At 46.9% G+C, this 25,109-nt stretch overlaps 1 protein-coding gene across 1 annotated transcript in view; it reads right to left on the bottom strand.

The window, feature by feature from the left end:
* The window catches only part of LOC135828598 (uncharacterized), a 43,486-nt gene extending 33,884 nt beyond the window's left edge, over nucleotides 1–9,602 (bottom strand). The window contains exons 1-3 of the mRNA XM_065341029.1: nucleotides 9,361–9,602; nucleotides 5,676–5,797; nucleotides 2,645–2,793 (exon numbers count right to left, since the gene is read on the bottom strand). Coding sequence (XP_065197101.1) covers nucleotides 2,645–2,793; nucleotides 5,676–5,784 — 258 coding nt within the window. The 5' untranslated portion in view covers nucleotides 5,785–5,797; nucleotides 9,361–9,602. The remainder of the gene's footprint in view (nucleotides 1–2,644; nucleotides 2,794–5,675; nucleotides 5,798–9,360) is intronic.
* Nucleotides 9,603–25,109: the final 15,507 nt, after the last annotated feature.

Genomic DNA, 25,109 nt, shown 5'->3' with positions numbered 1-25,109 from the left:
TGTGTGTGTGTGTGTGTGTGTGTGTGTGTGTGTGTGTGTGTGTGTGTGTGTGTGCATGTGTGTGTGTGTGTGTGTGTGTGTGTGTGTGTGTGTGTGTGTGTGTGTGTGTGTGTGTGTGTGTGTGTGTGTGTGTGCGTTCACTGGCCAGAAAAAGTCACTTCAATCAGCTGTGTGGTGGATACCAGGCTAAAAATAGTGGCGGCCAATTCATCAGCCTTGCAAGCTGTTGAATGGTGTAATCCCAGCACAAGTTGATATGTCTAACATAGCTGTTCGCTATCATCGCTTCCGCGATGGGCAGGTCTGAGGTCTGAGGTGCGTGCATGTGTGTGTGTGTGTGTGTGTGTGTGTGTGTGTGTGTGTGTGTGTGTGTCCCATATGGTGCAGTGGTATGTGCAGTCGATTTCCAATCGAGAGGTTGCGGGTTCAATTCCCGACGATTATGGTCGCACACGTCTTTCTTCTCTTTCTCGAACTCTTCCTGACTTTTCTTTCATTCTCCTGGGTGGTTACCAACGGCCAGTGTATGCCGGAGTATGTGGTGTGGTGTGTGTGTAGAAAAAGGAGAAAAAAAAGAAAGAAAAAAAGGAAAAAGGAAAAATAGGGATTCACTGGCCAGAAAAAGTCACTTCAATCAGCTGTGTGGTGGATACCAGGCTAAAAATAGTGGCGGTCAATTCATCAGCCTTGCAAGCTGTTGAATGGTGTAATTCCAGCACAAGTTGCTATGTCTAACATAGCTGTTCGCTATCATCGCTTCCGCGATGGGCAGGTCTAAGGTGTGTGTGTGTGTGTGTGTGTGTATGCGTGTGTGTTTGTGTGTGTGTGTTTGTGGAGAGTAACGTAACTAAGGAGCGCTGTTGAAGGGGGGGGGGGAGGTGTGTGTGTGGGGTATGTGAATGTGTTAGTAACTACATCATGATGTACGTTACTTAGTACACGTATGTGTAGTGCAAACTAGAAACAAAAATGCTCTGGATCTGGAGCCATTTGTGCGAAGCCACTCAGCATGAAAACAATTACCAGTATCCCCAAAGGCGGAGCTGTAGGGTAGAAACGGGCTAGAACACACTGTAGGGTAGAAACGGGCTAGAACACACTGTAGGGTAGAAACGGGCTAGAACACACTGTAGGGTAGAAACGGGCTAGAACACAATGTAGGGTAGAAACGGGCTAGAACACACTGTAGGGTAGAAACGGGCTAGAACACACTGTAGGGTAGAAACGGGCTAGAACACAATGTAGGGTAGAAACGGGCTAGAACACACTGTAGGGTAGAAACGGGCTAGAACACAATGACTGTACATTTACATGTACAGTAAAACCTGTGACTAACGACCACCCTGGCATTGGGGCCAGAGAAAGTGGCCTTTAGTTGCAGGTGGTCCTTAATTAGAGGTTTGCACCGTTCAACCATGATATGAATGTGAGACCGTCCGTGCCTGGCAAAGTGGTCTGTAGTACCGGGTTGGTCGCTAGTCACGGTGGTCTTTAGTTACAGGCTTTATGTACATGTACGTCAAACAGTACTGTTCCATCATGTTCATCCGGATCTGCAATATCACGGTCACGGTCCATCACCACACTGACATACTTCATACACCACACTGACATACTTCATACACCACACTGACATACTTCATACACCACACCGACATACTTCATACATCACACTGACTGTGCCCAGCAGTCTCCAGCCACAGTCCTTAGAGTTAGCCACAACGAGATTGTCAATAAAACTGTGAACGCCACCATTTGCCTGTTGCTTTTCAAATGCATAAAACTCTTCTCCTCCATGCGCTCTAAAGCCGACCATTGCTACCCTCGGTAGCCACTGCTCACACCAATAATTCCAAACAACGAAGGGGTCACGGGTAAAATAGTTCCTTCTGACAGCTGCTCCGCCTATCAAAGACTCTTCAGAGAAGATGATACTGGACACTGGATAGTTGATACTTTGTATTTGTATTTGTATTTATGGATTCTCCACAGGCCTTAGCCTAAATCGAGGGAGTCTCCGTCAACAGCTTATGATGATACTGGATACTGGATTGATGATACTGGATACAACCAGATTATAATAATAATACGTTACTTTTATTAGTGGTTGCGACTTCGGCGATGATTTGTTAGAAAAGGGTTTGCTCCCCACACTGGAGCTCGCGCCGCTATATTACGTTATTTGACCACTAAATGGGTTTTGCCGCCGCCATCACGTCCGTACAATGTACAGACATTTCACCTCCATGTAATTGGGCGTGTAGCCCCGTGTGGACTTACCAATTCAAATAAAACATACACAGTACATAGTATGCTGTACACAGTACACAGTACACAGTACAATGTACATACAGCATTACAGCCCTAAATACTAGCTACATGCCACACAGTGACACCTGTCAAGAAGACTTAACGTTTTTCATTCGCTATCATGCATTTTTTCTACAGTCGTAATAAAAATTAATAATGGTTGTCAAGACGACCACTGAAACCAGGACCAAGCGATGCTATTTCCTGTCAAATGACACTTGATAAGGAGACCACCTGGTAACAGAGATCACATTTTTTGAAGGTCCCCTGAGCGGTCGTCTTAGACAGGTTTCACTGCACATACATGTACATAACTACATTGGCAAATACTTACCCGGAAGCAATTGGTGCCGTTCATGATGTTGAAAGGCTTGATGCGAATAAGCCTCATCCCGTGCTGCCTACACTGCTCAACAGCTCCCGTATACGTCAATGAGACCTCGAACACGGACACATTGTAGCCGGCACACTGAGACATGTCAGCTGAAAACGAAAGACGACAGGATAAAGATATCATTCAACTCAACATCCCCGTTCACGTGGCCCTTGGCCGCGGATAATGCCAGCAGAAAACTTGGCAGAATTTAGGACGTTTTTTTCTCAGGGTAAGTTTCATGAGAGAATTCGAGGAAGTGCCCGCCGTAAGGTTTGTACGGTTCTGCCAATTTCACAGCTTTTCGAGCAGAATTGGCCAATTTTCTGAGTACAGTGTTACAGTCAGACCTCGTTTATCCGGCCCTCGTTTATCCGGATCCCTCGCCATCCGGAAGAAAATCGTTGGTTACCGATTTACAGCATATGCCATGCACATATACAGTATGTGTGTTCGATTATCCGGTTCCCTCGCCTATCCGGATATTTTTCTGGAAAACGGATGTGTGCGGCTATGCGAGGTCTGACTGTACACGCAAAGGGCTAATACCAACACGGCGATGCTCACATGTATCCTAGCTTAGCTATCAACAGTTACATGTACATAATAATAATAATATTATGTTTCTAAATCCCCAGTTTTAGTCTGATGAGTAACGAGAAAGATCTTTGGTCTCACACGGAAAGTTGGGTGTGGTCCTCGAAAGAGTGCTCAATGCACCGGGGTGCAGAGCTTCATACAAAACTTTGGTCTCTGTTGTTTCGCCTTGTGTTTCTAAATCGTTGCAAAAGCGCTCACTACATGTACCACGAGGGCAGAGCCAAAGGACACAAGTAGATATAGCAGGACAGCTACAAGTACCGGTAGTATCATCATTGCTGTGTGAAGCCCTGGTGAACGTAGAGAATCGATGTCATGTCCTAGTCATGTTATTACCACTACCCCGTCCCGCGGTTTTCCTTTTTCTTTTCTTTTTCCCCCTCAGCTTCTTCTTCAAGTTTCATAAGCTGCTGACGGAGACTCCCTCGATTTAGGCCATTAAAGGCCTTTGGAGAATCCATAAAATAAATCGTGACAAAATTACCGTGAAGCTCCGTGTTTCAGCCTCGCAACATTGGCAATGCTACCTTGTGTATCCTTAACTCTGAAGAATAGTGTCACATCTCCACTCTCCAGTCACTTTCGGAGGGTCCTTCACATAAACACTATAACCCATAACGGCAACAAGAGGCCAGTCAGTTGTTTGGGGAACGTAGAGGACAGGTAATAGTCTAAGATCATGCCATGATCACAGCTGCATGCTCTCAGTACACGTTTATGGCCTCTTTGCGCTTGGCACGAAAAATGATAGAAAACTCCCTAAACAGGTGGGGGGGGGGGACAAATACACCTCATATTCGACAACTGGCTCACTCTGTCTGAAATAAGGAATTCGGGTGGACATTCCCATAGCGCTGCATATCCGAACCAGTTCCGTTATTTCAAAACGTTTCGGCACTTGGCCCTCATCAGGTAATAGGATCAATGAATTTCGCTCTTTCTTTGACAAGTAATCGCTCTCAGAATCAGAGAACTCATTGATGTACAGTGTACAACTGTACATGCATGTATATTTATTTCAGACATCAGCAGTTCAGTCAGAGCAGCAAGCTGTAGATATTGATGTGCAGGCTGTGTTGTGACCACTGGTGCAGCAGTAAAGATCACCTACCAATATACTCCAGAAAATGGCAGCCAGTCTTGGCTTGCATCCTGTGAGTTTAAGGCTTTTTATAGACTAATTCTTCTCCAACTCCGAAACTCCGGATCTTAACTGCCAACTTTCACACCCCTAGCCTACTGCGGTGGCACGTCGTTGGTTTTGTGAATAAATCCCTTCTGTAGTAGAGTAGAACCCGGGTTAAGGGTCACACCGGATTAGGGATCGGAGCCCGGGGGGTCACTTGGCACGTACATTGTGCGGGTGATCCTTCGGAGCCCGGGGGGGGGGGGGGGGGTCACTTGGCATGTACATTGTGCGGGTGATCCTTATACTGGGATTTAATTTCCGGCCCAAGGGGGTCCCCCGTCGGTTTCCGAGGAAGCCGTAACTTTTTTCGCTTCAAACTATTTTCCGAGGTCCCTCTACTCACAAGAAGTCGTTTTGCACACCGTTTTGCCCATCCCTGTACAACTGAGTCCAGCTTTGTCCGCGCAGAGTTAGGTGGATCCTTAACCCGGGTTCTACTCTAGTACCTTTTTTGGGGGAAACCGCAAATTGTCATGCAGAATGCCACAAAACCCAAGCGGGATAAAAAATAACTACCAACATCCAGTAATATACCGTATTTCCGCAAATAAAAGGCCGTCCTCGTATACAACGCCTTTCTCGTATACAAGGCCGGCCGGGGCAGGGGGCGATTGAAAATAAAAGACCATCTCCGATTAGAAGACCGGGCCTACTAAATGAGTCTTTGTTCTTGTGTTAAAAATAGAAGACCGTGCTCAAACTGTGTAGAAGAAAATGGAAGAACGGGGGTAAAACTGTGTGGCGAGAAATAGAAGACCGGGGTCAAACTGGGTTGAAAGAATAAAAGACCGTCCTCGAATACAAGACCGTCCTCGATTATAAGGCCGGGTTAGGACGAGGTTGAAAAATAGTAGACCGGCCTACTATTTGTGGAAATACGGTAACCGGTATAAATTATTAGTGCAATAAAGAGTATAATAGATGCAGACATGGCCAGACAACAACGAGTTCATGGAATTTTAAAGGATTTTTATGTTATTCAAAATCGATTTTCGTGTTCCGCTCATCAGTGAATAGTATCGGAACTGAGGGTACTGTGTACAGAAAGAGAACATTTTATGACAGCATAAATTATTCCAGGCCAATCTGCTATTATTTTCACCCCTTCTCTTTATCTACATGTATATAGATAAACCGAGTCTGACGCGAACCATGACATTTTTTTCTTTCTCCGGACCTGTACTAGTTCTGCTTGACACTTACGAGCAGCACCGCTTGTGGCACTCTGACATTGCGCCACCATCGCCATGGCAACCAGCATCAGTACCAGTGGCATCATATGTGCGTGCACAGCAGAAGCGCTTGAACACATGTTGTCTTGCCCGCTGAAAGAAGCAAGGAAACATGAAAGGAAACAGGCCGATCGGGACAGAAATGTCAAACACGCCTTTACAGTGGTAGTGTTAGTGGACATTATAGCGCAACTTGTAGTTCCTTGGTCCCTTTTCTTTTCTAATTGAAGTATACGTTATCCTTGGCTCTCCACCAAAGTCCCAACAATCAGTACCATGACCATTACCTGTACTTCTGCTGACAGCAACTGATTCATTGGAACACGTTAACTCCTTTTTTTCTTTCCTTTTTTCTGAGATGTTTCTCGAATATCTGATGAGGAAATAATTATAGTACGTACATGTACATGTTTAGCCTTGGCCCAGCTTGGGGGAATCCAGTTCTAAATAAAGATGTCATTCGACTCAAATTCTGACAATGTGGTACGCAGATAATGGTGCTTTTATGAAGCCAATCATGCGTGCAACTCTGGTGCTGCTTAAGTTGTGGAACGCCGTGCCCCCTCTTTAGTCCCCCTGAAAGTAGTCTGCTGTGGTGCCACTGTAATGACACTAAACTGGGATACTGCAGTGCTAGTGGTGCCGAAAGTTTGCAATTACATGTACATATATTTTCCCCGAGGAATTTTCCATGTGATTTGCAATTTCTGTCCACGTTATACAAAAGGGACAGTTTAAAATCAGAGTACAGTGAAAAAGTACTTCTTCCGTCCGTAATAAGGTTTCCAACAGCAACGAGGCTTGAAAAGAAAGGAGGTTATCAACTGACAGCCACTCTACTTAGTTGGTACATACATTTTTATTTGAATTCGCAGAACCAAACGGGCGGTGTCGCCCAATTACATGGAAGCGAATTACAAACTCGATGCGGTGAATCACCTATCGTCAGAATATCGTTACGTATGACCATGGGTGAGTGGTTCGAAACGTCATAGTGCTTCTAGCCAATGAAGCCATTTTTCCAGTAACTCAGCGCATTGAATTAGTACTGATTGGCAACTGAATAGAGTTCAAATAATGCAGTTCAGTGAAGTCATAAAGACGTACATGTAGGTTTTAGCGATAGAAAGTGTTTGGGTGGACACACCCATTCCCAAAGCACTGCAAAGGACGGAACCAATTCTTTTACGTACAATGTCTGCTCAATGTCTGCTCAATCTGCGGATAGAACTGTTTCGTACAATGTCCATAAATTTAAAGCTGCCCTCAGGAAATTTACAGCTAACCATGCCTTATGCAATCAACGGAATTCCGTCACCTTGCAGTTGATCTTCCCCGTTTCTCTCCTCATCAAGCCCTACCTGTCTGTGTACATACATGACTGTACTAGTAGTGTTCTTTCAATCAAATGAACCCTTCCATCTCAAGGTCCCTGGTTCAATCCCGGGTTTCGGCTAGGCCTTGACAGATTATGCTATAATTTTTCGCATAATTCCTACCAAATTCGAACAATCGCATAATTCGAGGCAAATTGCATACGAATCGCATAAATAATTGGAATAATCCGCCTGTTTGCATCAAATTCCATACAGTTGTACATGTTCTACAAGTACAAGTACAAGTAGATGCACCACGAAGTCGTAGGTTTACGACTCCCTTGATAACGCTGTCCAGTCCACTACAATCAGTGACGGTCGTAGCTAGGTCGGACGGTGCGTTGACCCCGTTGAACTTTTGCTACTACAGTTCAACGCCCTCTACAAAAAACTCCCCTGTTTTTTTTGCACAGAACCATCATACATTAGCAGCATATGTGAGCATAATGCGGCATAATAATATGATAACTTTTAGCATAAAAATAGCATAACTCTGCAATTTTTCAGCAATGCCAAAAGCATAATTTCACGAAAATATTAGCATAATCTGTCAAGGCCTAGTTTCGGCACCAGTTTGTCGTCGTTGTCATCGCATCGACAAGAGTTTTGTTTTGTCTTTTATAAGGTTTTATTGTTGCTATTGATGTAGCTCTGAGCTACTGATTAGAGCAGAAAAAAACTGGTCTCTACTCTAAGAAGAGACATGAAGAAGACTAGCGAAAAGGTGCCTTGTAGAGCAACAAAAGTCGGCAAGTAGTTCTTGCTGGGAACGACGCTACATTCGGATCACTGGATCCATACTTGCCTAACTAGGCTCACGCGATTCCTCAGGCAGGGAGTCAGGGGTCAGCGCGGAGGCACAAAATAGGCATGCGTGTACAGCCAGAAACGGACGTGTGTACACATAGGAGAGCAAGGGAAGCGCAACGCGAGCTGTAGCAGCCAGAAACGGATACATGCGCAGAAAGGGGAGCACACCGCGACATGCACGGCAGCCAGAAATGGGTACATGCATACAACCAAGAGTCCATAAACTGTTTATGCACTCTTGGTACAACGGAGAGCAAGGGGATATGGAGCACACTGCGACAATAATGCCGACATGCACGGCAGCCAGAAACGGGTACATGCATACAACGGAGAGCAAGTAGAGCATACTGCGACATGCACGACAGCCAGAAACGGGTACATGCATACAAAAGGGAGTCGCTTGGTGCCAAAAAGGGGGCACATAAATGATCACGACTGATTATTATTATTATTATTATTAAATTTTTGATAGGGCAGTCCCCACAGGCCTAAGGCCTTCTTACAGGGTACCCTAAATGTGCCAATACAAGGTAACGGAAGCGAGAAACAGATGTGCAAAGGCGAATGTCAGCAGGTAGAGAGTTCCAACGATCTGAGCCTAGAAAACTAAGACTGATGTTCGTGACATGTTGCCTTTGGGTCATTTTCTTTTAATTAAAGAATAATAAAGAATTGGTGTGGTCCTTTGCAGTGCGTTGGGGATGGGTGTGTCAACCCAACTATTTTCTACAGATGAAACTGCAAGATGCCTCAAAGTTAATTCTCACTAGGTTTGAACCAATTACCATTGAAACGTATTGTGCCAATACTGGTTGTACACGACGCCAATGCTTTTGGAGAATCCGTTAAATAAATACACAACAACAACAACAACAACAAACTCGGATGTTGAGCCAATAGTAATTATGAAAGAGAAAAGGACCTATATGTTACTACGCGTACACGTATTATAACTAACAGTCCAGTCGCACTATCTGACTGTATAATATATCTCGTTACCTTGGTGGACTGTTAGTCATAACTAGGAACTAACTTATAGGTCTTTTTCTCTTAACAAACAATAACAAACTGGCTAGAATTCGTATCTTGTTTGCGGAGCTTTATTTTGTTTCACCATAGGCACAGGAAATATCTACCTTCTAGCTGGGCTGCAGCACCACAGTCCCCACATGAAGACATTGATAAGAACGAGCGTTTCGGAGATACATGTAGCAACTTTAGCATCGCAACCAAGAGGACAAACTGTGCGGTAACCACTATTTATTGACGATGCATAACTAAACTGAAGACTCGGGTGTTGAAGTTACTATCTGACTGTCCTAATAATATTATTACCTCGTTACCTTGGTGGACTGTTAGTCATAACTAGTAACTTATAGGTCCTTTCTCTTTACATGACTAAACTACATGTGAGATATACATGTACATGTGCAAGGAAAAATGTTTATAAGGGAGAAAGGAATTTCTTACCTTTTACCGCAATGGGTGGGTATCTTTGTTGTCTTCTTTGCCGCTTCTGCCTGTTGTAGTGCCGTATTTGCAATCGCGCAACCAACAAGGCAAAGCTATCCCGAGACGACTTCAGAGAAACGAAGGTGAACGAGAAGATCGGAGAACCAAAATTGGTGTCCTTGAGGAGATCCGAGAGCAAGGGGAACTGTAGCCGTTGTGTGGGAGGTTTCTCCAATTTATGGTTGGTGTTTAATGCAGTCGCGATACCACTAATATAAACGAGATCTGCTATAACTGGCGATCCGCAACGCGGTCCCTACCATTTCCTGTCTTAGATCTCTATAATTTGTAGCCGTGTGTCGAGGAATGCCTAGCTTTGGGTCCCCTCGCGCCCAGGTGCATGATCACTAGCTTCAACCAAATTTGATCCCTTCCCACTTTCGCTTGCTGAGAAAGGATCGTTGCTCATCCCTAATTCGGCACATACGTGTGTGCAGCATCCCTAGGCCCTCACGCAAGGAGCATACCGTTTACGGCACTGTTCGGGAAAAGCTTACTGTTCTGTACAGTATAGTACACATTCGATGGGGCGCGATGGGACGCGACTGGAACCGACGGCACGCCGATTGACGTAACGGCGTCCAATGCGGACACCATTGACCAAGAACGAGAACGCAACCGTACGACTCGTACGACTACCGCACCAATCGGGAAGCTACGGAAGAGCTAAACATGCAATAATAATTATGGTCAACTTGTTTGTTTGTTTGTTTAGCTTTATTGTATTTCACCAGAAGCACAGGCAAAATCTGCCTTCTCACTGGGCGTATTGCCACAGTTCTCGCAAAATGATGAAGGTGGTGATATAAGAAAAGGAGGAAGGGGAAAATACAATCATGAACGCAGCGCAAAGAGAAGACGGAAACAAATCAATGAGGGAGTACTACAAGTAACGAATTGGAATTTGATGAATTTTTCATGAAAATATTGCAACGGATGCAAAGGTTCCAGGGTTGAGGGAATGTTGACAGTTATGCGCCTTTGAGATCTTAGGAGAGGGTAAGAGAGTTTAAGATATCGTTTGTAATTGCTTTCTTAAATGCAGAAGGAATTGTGATGGAGCAGACATCAGGCGGCAGGCAGTTCCAGACTACACACTACCAATGAACTGAACAGTGGATCGACCGGAATGACCCGGCAAAAACGGGACACGAAGCAGACGTGAAGCCTGACCACGCATGGCACGACCATTGACTAAAATCATGAAAGAAACTTGTCACACCGTATGCGGCGGCGACGCGAGCATACAAAACGGCTGGATTTCGCGAGTGAACGGGAGACGTACATGTAGACGGCGCCATTCGATGTGCGCAACTGCAACTCTGCAAATTAATTCTGCATGACGAACACTACAGCAATGCTTCCCTAGACTAGAGAGCTCACGGAATGACTCTAGTGCCTGAAGTTGGGTGCATGTTGAGGAGACCATTACTGGCAATAGTTTACATGTTGTCCATAGTGTATCATCCAACACAGACAGTTATCAGCAAAGTCAGAGCGTGCCACAATTAGCGCAATAGTATTTTAGTTAAAGTGTAATCAATAAGAATGGACCAAAGATTGAAATGTTGTCCGTAGTTTGTCCAACACTGGCAATTATAAGCTTTGTATTGATGAGTTACAATTATTAACGTACAACAGTTAGCACAATAATGACTGCTGCGGTACTGACATTCAACGACCTGACATTTAGCTCCATCAAGTCTTGAATGCGCACGCCAACAGCCTTCCAACTAACTTGGAAGGTTCCTTTAAAAAAATAGTTTTTTAAAAGATATACTTCCTCCGGAAACAAAAACTTCGTGACTTTTTTCACTACTTTTCGGTGCTGTTATTTCGTTCTTTCTCTCTGGTTCTGTCAGCCTGAAACACTGACATGACATTTCGGAATCGCAGGAAAGCAGGATTCATAATTATTCGGAAGAGCCACAGTCGTCGCAGAGCAAGGGTGTAGACGCTGTAAACAATGCTATAAAGCGAACATGTTTTCACTTTTGTCCACCAGACGCAATGCGAAGAAAAGCACTGCGCTCACTGCTCGTCGCTGTTGTTTTTTTAGTTGAGAACTTAACAGAGCAGGACAATGGCACTGAGGAGCAAGAAGAGTGGAAAATGAATAGCAATAGCAGGTAGCGCTTTGAAATCTTCGCCATCCCCGAACCGCCAGTCTGCATGCGAACAGTTCCGCAATATGTGAAAACTCCAAAACGCAGAGATGTGACAATCGTCACTTCGCGCACCAGAGCAAGATGACCAAGTTCAAAATAGAAGTCGTTCAGCCACCGCAGAGCACAGACCTCAACGTTGATGATCTCGCCTTTTCCAGCAGCCTCGACGATGTGTCCTAGGTCACAAAGGAGAACAGGCGAGATCTAAACGCGGCAGTCGGGAAGTGCTGGTACGACTATGATATCCCTCGGAGGAAATTTGAAATGTTTGGCTTTGCCTGTGTTAAAAATTGTTGTTCCGGGGCATCCTGGAGCGAGAGAGGAGGCGGTAATGAGTACCAACGCTGCAGCACTACCGTGGTCTCTGCCGAGATGTTGGAGAAGGCATTCAGGTGCATTTCAATTTAGTGAAAACTTCTAGCTGTTATAACTTGGGTATGGCTGCTCCGGTCAACCTGCGACCATCGTAATCAGTGCATTTTTCGCTACAAGTTTCAGCAATCTTGGGTAGATAAATAAAGATGAGCTCCGAACGTAATTTTAAAACCGCAACCAATAAGACGAGCCGAATCAACATGTGCATACCGTATTCGTGCAGTGTAAAACGATGGAAACAATGTGCAAAAACGATCCAGATTTGCTCTACGGGTCCGTGGCGTTCTCTGGGTGCCTTCGACACGACCAGCGGTCACGCCTTCAAGTCCAGCAAAACCGTGCGGCACGCGCCGTATTCGGCCTGCCACCTCGCACAAGCGCCCAACCTCTGCTTGCTCGTCTGCAGCTGTATGCACAGTATGGCATCGAAGAGTTCCACAAGCAAAAGACCCTTTTTTTGGCCTTATTTTGATCTGGCGTTGCTCGAATGGTCGGGCAAGCAATGCACTGCAAGCCCTTCTAATTCTGGAGCATCCCAGTACTCGAACAACGCGCGCGCAACGCAGCTTGGGCCTTCGAGTGCCCAAATCTGCCTCCAAAGCCGGCCACGACCGTCCAACCGCTCGCGGGTCCATTTTATGGAACACCCTGCCATCCGACGTGCGTGGTATTACCCAGTACCACCAGTTCAAACAAGCCTGCCTCCCGTTCTGTCTTGCTAGCAGTAGCACCCACTGCTGAACACTACAGGAATCTTTGAACGTTTGCGGTACTCCACAGTACCAGTCATGTGCCGTTTACCGCCTCCCCGTTGTTGTATTCTAACGTTAACGTTATTCATTGACTGAGCGTTCTTTGCTTTGTACTACACCCTGCTATCATGTTAGGCTATTTCCTACAATATTTTACTGTTTCCATTCGCTTCCATGTAATGAAAGAGAGGAAGGCAAGCGCAACGAAAACGAGCACAAGCTACAGTCCCAACGGAACAAAGAATGTCGATTGTCACTGGACGATGACGAGACCAGTAGGCGATTTGACAAAGCGGTCTAACTACAATTCGAAGCAGCAAAGCAGCACACCACCCAACTTGGGTGGGTCAAACCTTCCCCTCTTTGGTCTTTCCATAACCTTGAACCTTCCAAGTTGGAAGGCTGTCGGTTAGCGCTACGGAGATGTGTTGAAGCTAGGTGTCAGGACGTCGAATGTCTCAGTACTCTGTCAGTTTTGTGCCTAGTTGTTGCACTTTCTGACTGTATATAGTATCTAGTTACAGTGGTGGAGAGGTACTCTTAACTCGTTTCCATATGTCCTTTTCCTTTCTACATTTTATTATTGGCTCAATACCCGAGTTTCAAATTATTATTATTATTATTATTTGAAACTTGGATGTTGAGCCATAAATAAATGTGGAAGAGAAAAAGACATATGGATACGAGTTAAGAGTAACTCTCCATCACTGTAACATGATACTATATACAGTCAGAAAGTGCAATAACTAGGCACAAAACTGACAGAGTACTGAAACATTCGACGTCCTGACACCTAGCTTCAACACATCTCCGTAGCGCTAACCGACAGCCTTCCAACTTGGAAGGTTCAAGGTTATGGAAAAGACCAAAGAGGGGAAGGCAAGCGCAACGAAAACGAGCAAAAGCTACAGTCCCCACGGAACAAAGAATGTCGATTGTTACTGGACGATGACGAGACCAGTACGATATTTGACAAAGCGGTCTAACTACAATTCGAAGCAGCAAAGCAGCACACCACCCAACTTGGGTGGGTCATAAATATCAAAGATAAGTAAAGAAAGGGAAGCTTTGCGAAAACGAATTGTACAAGCCGAAAGCCAAACTCCTACAGTACTCCTCATGCATGACATTGTGATGGACTAGTTGACTACAAAACAAGTTGTTTCACACGACCAGTAACACGTCCAGTAACACGTCCAGTAACACACGTCCAGTAACAATCGACATTCTTTGTTCCGTGGGGACTGTAGCTTTTGCTCATCATAATAATATATAGAGTTTCATAGTGGATAATATCGGGAAATCCCTTTTTTGGCAACAATCGGCTGCAGTCATGAGATCCAACCCTCATCGTGTCTGAAATGCGTCCAGCTAGCTGGAATGCATTGTACCGGTATACCGGTCCATGACTTGGTGGACACGCAACACTTTTAGTTTTACAACCTTGTCCGCTATAATGTAGCAATGTAGTCAGGTCCGTAAACATGGTAAATAGTACTACTCGATCAGGCACAGTCATGTACATGTAATTTGTAATTTGTAATTTTGACCAACGCATATGGCCGATTGGTTTGCAGGCCTGCCTGCGAATCATGAGGTCCCGAGTTCGAGACCCGCGCTGGTAGCAGGGAGCGTGTAAAGACTTTTTACGTGAGTGAAGACTTTTTATGCGTGGTGAACTGCGCCGACACCCACGGTCAACTGGGTACTCACAGCTCGGAGTGAGGGTAACAAGGATGCAGTTTACAGGGTTATGGGCCGTTACACGCCCGATTGGTTGAGAGACTCACCTACTCTCCCCTGACTCACTTGTGAGGTCTGCATTCGCCACTAAGGTGTGCAAGGCATAGGCATAGTGGTGGCCTGCGGAAGCGAAGGCTAGTTTGTGTGTTTCTGAACATTCAAGCGATGCCAACGCGAATCCCGCGAATTATTATTATTATTAATTTTGTAATTTTTATTGTTTAAGGATTCCCCAAAGGCTTTCGCCTATCGAGGGGGTTTCCAAACTTTCCATAATACCAAATCTGTAAAAGAAGTGATGAGCAATAGGTGAGCAAAGAAAGAGAAAAAGACATAGTCTAGGGCAGAGCTGTGCGCTTGAGCATAATTATTATGATTGTAAGCGTGCAGAACTGGGATAATACATGTAAATGATGAAAAATGTGCCAGAGATAAGCTTCTAACGAATACGATGTGACGCTACATATTCAACGAAATTCCACTGCAGTGAAACCAATGCTCGTAGAACTGTTTGTGCAGTTCTTGCTTAAATTCGCTTAAACTGGTTAAGGAGGTGATCTCAGGGGGCAGACAATTCCAGAGGGCGTTGTATTCATGGAAAAAGAGATTTGAACAGCGCTGTCCATGGTTTGTCAATATCAGCTTATTGGGACGTCGTGCATTGGTTAGGCATGGGCGGGTAATGCTAGCATTATCGCTGGCATTATAGTCCCTCTTTTCCAGGTGGCATAATGCTGGCATCATAACACCATTTCGCATGCAAAATTGGCATTACCAGCAACGACAACGGTGTCATGCATGAAGCTGGCTAGGTCCAGTTCCGAAAATCGTGCATCTGAACCCGTCCGGCTTCGTCCGGAGACTTGACATTGCAAATCAACCTTCTCAGTGGATTGTTTCAGACAACATGCTCACTGCTGTTTAAGTAATTAGTTTTTTTCTTCTACGCTTTGGCCTGGACCAAGGCGGCCTTCAGGGGCACTCCAGGAATTTTTTCGGTGGTGCGTTCTCTTCATGGGGGCCTTATATGGCTCCCAAGGAATGGGGAATCGCAAAACCTAGACCCAAAAAGTCGATATATGATTTATGAAGCCAGGGAGGGCCAAGCTTGTCTCCTCTTTTGACGCCTAGTTTTGATGACGTCACGTGTGCTTAGTATTTTCTGCATTTGAAGATCTTAGTTTTTTTAGTGTTCCGGTGATAGAACGATGTTTGGTCAACATTCCCAAGCTTCACAACTGCAACCATACTCTAAGGAACCTAAAGGACCTCCTGTCTGAGGTGCCCCTGATAGAAGCGCAGCCTGATGAGGGCCGGCCAGGAAGTTGGAGCGGACGACTTTACTGGTCGACAAGGAAATAACGATTGATGTTCCTGCCAGAAATGTGGGGTGATGCAGAGGGCATCCGGCAGTCGATTACCTTTGCTATCGAGAGAGCGCTGCAGCTGTTAGCATTGGCAGCCCTTTGACATGCGTTACACATCACCCCGACTTCGCGTCAGCTTGTCTAGACAAAACTGTTCTGACCATATGCCTCACGGCGTATAGAGAATTTCGGGATCCTCGTACTCGGACCAGTGAAGCCGTCCGCTCCGATCTCCTGGCAGGAATACCACTCGCCCTGAAAAGCTTCCAGAATCCCAATGATCACCAGCAATATTAGGTCACCTCTCACTACCTAGTTGATGAGGGGGAATGTGTGACAGGTTTACTTGGTACATGTATTCCAGGGGCGGATACAGGGGGGGTTCAGGGGGTTCGGACGAACCCCCTAAAATAATTTCGACCATGGGTCCAGTCGATTTTTTGTGATATCTACTTGCGCAGCCAGCGAAGTGTAGCGTAGCCAGTAGACTTCACTACTGCATGCAGTAGTCACTGACTACAGTACAGGCAGTACAGTGCAGGTACTAGGTCACTGCATGCATGCAGTGCAAGTGGTCGGGACTGTTGTACGCGTACCGTTCGAATCGAAGGGTCTGTAAGCGGATCATGTGACTCGAAACGATCGATAGTTCAAGTGGTGGAGCAAAAGGTGGAAAAACTGCCACTTGTCCTCCTTCCTTGTCGTTTTGTTTTATTTCGCGCTGGCTGGACTGTAGGTTTCCTCCGTCGCAGTACGAGGATAATGTTTGTGTTTGTCGTGTAGTTTGCCATGTCGCGGTGGAGCAAAAGGTGGAGAAACTGCCACTTGTCCTCCTTACCTTCCTTGTCGTTTTGTTTTATTTCGCGCTGGCTGGACTGTAGGTTTCCTCCGTCGCAGTTCGAAGATGTTTGTGTTTGTCGTGTGGTTTGCCATGTCGCGACGTCTGCCAAAGAGGCGAGCGGCCGATCAGTTGCCATTGAGCTTGGCTTCGTTCGGCCGTGTACGACGCGAATGTGACGACACGCAGTCCCAGCCGGAGGACAGTCAGAGAACTTCGCCTTCCGTCAGTTCGGAAAATGCTGCAGTCACGGCCTTAGTTTCTGCCTGTGCTGCAGCTTTGTACTTTGTAAGGCTCTAAACCATGTAAACGCATTACCCTTGTCTTATTGGCCAAGCAATGCAAGGGCTACCGTAACAATAAAGATTTTGCGACTCCCGGTGTAGTGAACGAACCGAAAACAGTTTGAAGCGAATTTAATTCTGTGCACTCGAAAAAATTTGAACCCCCCCTGAAAAATTCCTGGATCCGCCCCTGTATTCAAGGATAAGATAATGTCCACGAGTAAAATAGCCTAGATAAGGGATAGTGGTGCTAGATAATACGTACTGTAGTTGTGAACGTGCAGGGCTGGTGTTAGTGGTGCAAGAGAGAAGGCGTGCATGAAGAGTGGAGAGTGAAAGGGGTAGAATAGAAGTGATAGGGGACAGGTGATATGTGAGGGAGCAGGTGAAACTGTTACAGAAAGATTTGATGCACCTGCTATTCTGCCACAGTCCTGCCTCAAGTTGCAATGGAGAGCAGCCACTGGAGAAGCGATCATGTCTTATAGTACAGTACATGTACTAGGCGGTGGAGCTGGTGAGAGATATTGCGACAGCTTCAGAGGCAGATTGACGATTTACACCCAAAACAGCGCAACCATAAACGGCGCGTGTTCATATTAGCACCCCCAGTACAGCGCGACCTAATGTGACACGGTGTCACTACAGCTCGTCTCATCTCTTGCACGCCCCATTTTGGCGCGACCAATTACGTTAACGTCCGAATATAAGCCAGCTCATTACACACGTGACCCATAATGTGCAGGCTCATGTTAGCAAGCGTGCATAGTGTCTTCTCACAAACACCTTGGCATTGTGATTGACTCTGCACTCTCTTGGGTACCTCACATCGAATATATCTGTAAAAAATCAAGTAAATCCTTAGGAATTCTCTCCCCCCACTGCTCCTACCTCCCACTTTCTTGCAAGCTTCTTTTTTATTTCGCCTACCTTCGCCCAATATTTCATTATGCAGATACGTCTTGGGTTGGGTTATCCTCTTCCGCTGCTGCAAAGCTTGAAATACATCACAAGAAAATCCTTAAAATTCTCCTCCGTCAACCCCGCATGCTCTCATCATCCGCCCTTTATAAAATCGCTCACACAACCCCGTTATCACATGGACGCAGTGCACACCTGGCTTCTCTTGTCCATTCTATTAAGCTTGAGTTGTGCCCACCTCATCTCATGTGTTTTAATTGGTTCTCTTCTCTAAGAACTAGAAACTCACTCTTACTCCCTAAGTGTAACTCATCCACTCTTTTGCGCTCCCCTCTCTTTATTGCTTATTCTGTTTGGCTCACTCTACCCAGAGAAGTTAAGGACCTGACCTCACTCCGCCTGTTTAAGATCCGTGCCGCCCCTTATTTACTACGACATGCATAGCTCATTATCCACATGTCCTTTGCGTCTCTGTGTTTTTCACTGTTTTTATTTGACATTATCTTTCTTTACGGAGTTGTTGTTGTTGTTCGTTTTGCTACTCTTTCTTTTTCCCTCCCCTTATTTCTATTTATCGCCGTGGTTGGCAATCACCCACTCTCGTAATATTGGCCGGTGTTTCCGCCGAGTCTTGAGATGTTGCAATAAATAATAATAATAACCAGTTTTATGTACTCTTGATGTTAGTATTACCATGGTGGATATCAGGAGGAAACCCGTTCTTAAAAAAGATATGCAAAAAAGAGAAGAAACACATGAGAACGAGTTGTGCTGCATAGGCCCCAGCGGCAGATGCTAGCTAAATGTTGCCAAGATGCTTTTTGGGATGCTAGCTGACAACTCAGAAAGATGCTAATTTGGATGCTAGACAACACGAATTATGCTACCTATTAATGGTAATGGTGAAACATTTGGGTTGAAAACGGTGTTCCGTGCTATTTATGAATTCTCACAAAGCAGGTATGTGAAAAGAGTTTTTAAAGGTGCGATGTTGGCATCATGTTGCTATGGAAATATTTGCAATACAAAAGAGCAAATACCAAGAAGTACCAATGGCAATGTGTGTTGTAAACCACCAGTTCTCAATTGGGAAAGGCCTTCGCGCTTATGGCATTGTATTCGTTGAAATGTTGTATTTCGACTCCGCCGTACCGCTGATGTTGCTGCATGGCATACGCTATATGCGTTGTGTGCGTTTTGCTGTATACGCTGTTATGTCCAGTTTTATATGCTTATGTTTTGCATGTACGCTGTTTCTGCATGCTATAAATAGCTGGTGTTATTAGTGTTCATTGTTAATTATTCGATGGAGTGAAATATACTGTGTAAAGGAAAGAGTTGTCCTCGTGCCGTGTGGTCGTACGATCCTGACAATTTAGAGAATCTTAGAGGGTTCACAACATTTGGCGACCACGCCAGGATAGAAGCGAGCATGGCAGAGGAACTATGGAACAATTTGGAAGCCAGCTTTATCGACAATGGAGAGCGGTTAGGATTAGAAGGCGAGTTGTTGAAGGTACATGTTGAGCAGAGGCTCCAACAGTACGCGGAGCGTGAGGAGCGCAGTGCCAGACGGCGAGAGGAGGCGCTCCGCACCGAGTTTGCCAAAACACTAAAGGAGATTAACGAGCGCATCGCCAATGCGCAGGAGGGTGAGGGTAAAGCCACGATGGGAGGTACAGAGGAATCTCCCAGTCACAGCGGTGGGCGTCAACCGGTGATGAAAATCCCCTCATATGATGGAACGCAGCCATTGGAGCGTTATCTTGACCTGTTCGAAGACATCTGTTCCAAGAACGAGTTCGAAGAAAGCGAATGGCTGCTGCGACTGCGCATCGCGCTAGCGGGTAGCAAAGCGGAGAGGATATGTATTGGATGCAATAATTACGAGGAAGCAAAACGAGAGTTGCTTGCCTCGCTCGGAAAGACTCCGGATAAAGCGTGGAAGACATTGCTGACAGGCAAGCAGCGGTCAGATGAGTCGTTTCATCAATACGTTGTCCGTGTTTGCCGAGAGGTAGAGGTGTGGGCCACACTCGCTATGACAGAAGATGGCGAGGTGGACACCAAGTATAGCGCCGATATAGGAAAAATGTCCCCGGTGCTGCAAGCAATGGCAAAGCAGGTAATCTTGGAGCAATGCGGACCTGAGATGAAGACGTACCTGGTCGAACGGCAGTGCTACGGGATGTCACTGCGCCAGGTACAGGAGCACGGCGCGTCTTACCAGGTCGCGCACGGACGACAGGGTGATACTGCCAGGAAGCCAGTAGAACGATCCGTGCCAAGGCCCACGGCGTCGGCACAGTGCATGGCGATATCGGTCGCAGATGCAGAGAAGCAGCTAAAGTCGCTGCCACTGGAAGGGAGAAAGGGTTTTCTGCAGCGAGAGAGACTCTGCTGGAACTGCCTTAAGTATGGCCATATGGCCAGAGAATGTCGGTCAGGCTCGAGATGCACGAAATGCCAGAGGAAACACCACCTGCTAATACATGATGTGTTGGAAAGAGCAGGTTACAGCCGGGAGAAACCGACTGAGATAGTTACGGAGAAGAATGTTGGGTCGTGCTGTCTACACTCGCCAAGTGTGCGGCTGATGACCGGAGTGGCACGAGTTGAGGGAAGAACTCGAAACGCGAAGGTTCGCGTGTTCCTGGACTCGGGTGCTGAGGCGTCATTCGTGACTGCAGCTTTGGTGTCAGCAATCGATGCAGAACACGTTGGGGTTGAAAATGTAGAGGTGAAGCCGTTCGGCGCGGAACCAACCCAACAGCGCATGGATAAGTACGCCATCACGATCCAGGGTAGCTCCGCTAGCATTCGGGTACGCGCCTTCGTGAAACCAACGCTTGAGCTGGACCTGAAGTGCGCAAGTCCGCAGACCATTGCGCAGTGGCACAGTTGGGGAGTAGAGCTGAGTGACAAGCCTCAACAAGGGACATCAGACGAAATACATATGCTGATTGGTGCAGACTATATCAACGCGGTACTGCACAGCAAGAAGGAAGTTAATGGTGAGACGGTGTGGAACACAGAGATAGGTAATGTATTATCTGGTCCAGCGTCTGCACCAAGTCGAAACAGTCAGCCGGTAACCGTGTCATGTGTCACAGCCCACATCGACAAACTATGGCAGTTGGATGAACCTCCAGAACAACATCAGCACCTGCCATCTTTCCCGCTATGTCGCCAGGGCAGCGGGTACCAAGTGGGTCTCTTGTGGCGAAATGAGCGTCGGCCAACGGATAACTTTGCTCAAGCTAGAGTCATCGCAACGCGGCTTCTTGAAAAGCTGAAGAGGAATGGGAAGCGTGCGCTCTATGATGATGTGCTGATCAGGGAGTACCGCGAGCTTGGAGCAATTGAGCTGGAGCCATGTGAGAGCGATGCCGGGTACTATGTACCGCATCATGGTGTGTTCCGCGAGCACGCTGCAACCACGAAGTTAAGAGTGGTGTTCAATGCCTCGGCGACGGCTCCAGATGGCAAGTCGTTGAACGACATGGTTGACCCTGGACCGTCGCTATTGCCGAGTCTCGCAGGTATGCTATTACGGTTCCGTGAATATAAGAGCGCGCTGCAAGCGGACATCCGCAAGGCTTTCTTCATGGTCGCGGTTAATCCCGAAGACCGTCCGTACTTGCGTTTCTTGTGGCCCGGTCGAAGCGACAGCGATGAACTGTTAACCTGGAGGCTAACGAAACTGCCATTTGGCGTCAACTGCTCGCCGTACATGCTTACTGCGGTGATTCAGCATCACTTGAAGGAGCTACGGGCGTTGTCTGCACCCAAAGAGCGAGATCGTATTGATCTCTTGCTCACGAGTTTCTACGTTGACGATTTGGTCTCTAGTGTCTCAAATGCCTCGGAAGCTAAGGAGATGCAAGAGTTCAGCGTGCGTGTGCTTACGGATGCTGGCATGGAGTTACGCAAGTGGCGAGGCAACGAAATCCCGTGCGATCCAGAGGCCGGAGATAAAGTTCTCGGTCTGAAATGGAAAACCAGTGATGACTTGCTCAGCATAGCAGCGCTAGGCGAGTCCGATAGGCCGTCTGTTTGGACCCGGCGATCCCTCCTCAAGTGTGTTGCATCAGTGTTTGATCCGCTAGGTCTAGCAGCACCGGCAGTTGTGCCGGGAAAGATACTGCTACAGCAAGCCTGGAAAGTCGGAGGCGACTGGGATGATAAGTTGCCTGACGGCATCGCAGCCGCATGTGCGCAATGGTGGGGAGAGTTGGCCGAAGTGGTGAGCATTGACATACCACGTTGGATTTGTTGCACTCTTGAGACGCCGATTGCGCTTCATGCCTTCGCCGATGCCAGTGAGAAAGCGTTTGGATGTTGTTTGTATGCAGTCGTCAATGGACAGTCGCACTTGGTATTTGCCAAGGCCAAAGTGGCACCTGTGTCTCCGCCCACGTTAGCCCGCCTTGAGTTACAAGCAGTATGTCTAGCGGCTCGCTACGCTGAGTTTGTGGTGAAGGAGCTGCGTGTGACCGTCACGCAAGTCTATGGCTGGACTGAAAGTCTCACTACCGTTCATTGGATCAGTAATCCATCGTACAAATGGAAAACATTTGTGGCTAACCGCGTCAGTCAAGTCCAAGAGATATCGAAGAAGGTCGGCATTGTGTGGAACCATTGCCCGGGCCTTCACAACCCAGCAGATTTACCGTCGCGTGGGAGTAGTGCACAGCAGATCCGTAGTCCGTTCTGGAGGGGCGGACCAACCTGGATCACGGAGCCCAATGACTGGCCCACCGCATCCTCAACCGCAGCTACAGATGAGTCCAGTGTAGAAGTACGAGTGTCAGCCACCACCTGTAGTCGAGAATCTGATAAGGAATGGTGGCTCCGATTCAGTAAATGGTCGAGGGCACAGGGCATGGTGACTCGGATGTTGCAGTGGAAGCACACTGAGCCTCGTGCTGAACTCTATTTTGCAGCAGACAACGTATTGTACCGCATCGTTCAAGCCGCATGTTTCGCTGAGGATCTTGAGCTGATCAAGCAAGGTCAACCAGTGAAGCCCGGGTCGAAGGTGTATCAGCTTGCACCGTTTCTGGATGAGCATGGAGTGCTCAGAGCCGGGGGACGACTTCAGCACAGCGAGTTGGCGTATGGAGCCAAGCACCCAGTCCTGTTAGGCAAACATCATCTGACCGAGTTGCTGTTGGAGAAAAAGCATGTTGAAAGGATGCACCAAGGTGTAGAAGGAGTCTTGTCGTTCATCCGTCAGAAATTCTGGATTATCGGTGGTCGACGAGCGCTACGCAACATTACTCAGCGATGTGTTACATGCCGCCGCTACAAGGCTAAGGCTGCCTCAGAAGTCTGCCCGCCGCTGCCAGAAGACCGAGTTGTTCACGAGAGGCCGTTCGCAACTACCGGCATCGACTATGCTGGTCCGCTGTACGTGCGCCGTGGTGAGTCATCTCCGAAGGTATGGATAGCATTGTTTGTGTGTGCCACCACCAGAGCAGTTCACTTGGAGGTGGTCGATAGTTTAAGTACCGAGTCATTCTTGATGGCATTTCGGAAGTTTGTCGCGAGACGTAGTTTGCCGTCTCGGATCAGGTCTGACAACGCTACAACGTTCAAGGCGGCATCTGACAAACTGAGTGTGCCATGGATGTTCAATCCTCCAGCTGCACCATGGCATGGAGGCTTCTATGAGCGAATGGTTGGTACAGTGAAGAGTGCCTTAAAAAAGGTAATGGGAACAGCGTTTCTGAAGGTCCAGGAGCTTGAGACCCTCTTGTATGAGGTTGAAGCAGTGGTGAATAGTCGTCCGCTAACGTATGTGTCTGATAGCCTGGATGAGCCACCAGTAACCCCTGCAATGATGATGGGTGACATCTGGATGTCGTCAGAGAAGCCAGCAGGTACCCTGGACGCTGCGCAGATGTCATCGAGATTGCGTTACCTCAGTCGGACACTGGAGCATGTCAAGAATCGTTGGGAGGTGGAGTACCTCAGTCAGCTGAACAAACACCAACAGACCATGTCGCGCCCTTTAGCTGTGGGTGATGTTGTCTTTGTTCTCGATGATACCAAGCGCAAACAGTTCTGGCGTTTGGGACGGATCATCGAGTTATTCCCTGGTCGAGATGGCAAGCGTCGTGTTGCCAAGGTTAAGTTGAGTACCAGTACCCTGTTGAGGCCGATCCAAAGGTTAGTGCCATTAGAAGTATCGTCACAGGACGTGGCTCCTGGGCTTGCCGATACCGCTCAACCTGCTATCGTCCCTCAGCAGCCAGCATATGAACCGCCAGCACCGTTACCACCACCACGGCAGCAGGAGATGACGCGTTCTGGGCGCGTAGTCAGAGCCCCGGATCGTTTTTGACTTGTGTGCATTGTTGTACGGCGGTGAGAAGCCCTTTGGTGGGGAGAATGTTGTAAACCACCAGTTCTCAATTGGGAAAGGCCTTCGCGCTTATGGCATTGTATTCGTTGAAATGTTGTATTTCGACTCCGCCGTACCGCTGATGTTGCTGCATGGCATACGCTATATGCGTTGTGTGCGTTTTGCTGTATACGCTGTTATGTCCAGTTTTATATGCTTATGTTTTGCATGTACGCTGTTTCTGCATGCTATAAATAGCTGGTGTTATTAGTGTTCATTGTTAATTATTCGATGGAGTGAAATATACTGTGTAAAGGAAAGAGTTGTCCTCGTGCCGTGTGGTCGTACGATCCTGACAATTTAGAGAATCTTAGAGGGTTCACAACAATGTGGGTTTTGGTCACAACTAGGTAATGCAAACAAATTGAATGTAGTGCATGCAATTATCAATGTGGTAGTACCGTAATACTAGTTTCATAGTGTAATCTAGACCGAATTCCACATCCAGAATGCCAAAATTGCCAAAAATGTATCGGATGCCGGTAAAAACTGCTGTTTATGCTAGCATCGTGTGGAGTCACAAAAAGGCCCTTTTATGCTACTTTGGGTGCTAGCATTTGCCGCTGGGGCCTAGAACTTGTGCAGCAACTATCCACGACTGTAACAAGATGATAAACAGTCAGAAAGTGACTGTGCGATAATAGGGCACGAGACTGACAGGCCACTGAGACATTCAGCGGCCCGAGACCTAGCTCTAACACATCTCCAGTGCGCAAACCAACCTTCCAACTTGGAAGGTTCGTGGTTCGTGGACTACAACCTATTTGTATCTGGACCTGTTAACGTCCATCCAGGCAATATCGCCATTTAATACTGAACTGGTGTTTTTGAGTCGATAATTGCTTTTTTT

The sequence above is a fragment of the Sycon ciliatum genome, chromosome 12, assembly GCF_964019385.1.
Source record: "Sycon ciliatum chromosome 12, ocSycCili1.1, whole genome shotgun sequence".
In the NCBI taxonomy this organism is placed as follows: domain Eukaryota; kingdom Metazoa; phylum Porifera; class Calcarea; order Leucosolenida; family Sycettidae; genus Sycon; species Sycon ciliatum.
The sequence above is the reverse complement of the archived record's forward strand: the minus strand, read 5'-3'. Positions and strand labels throughout refer to the sequence as shown.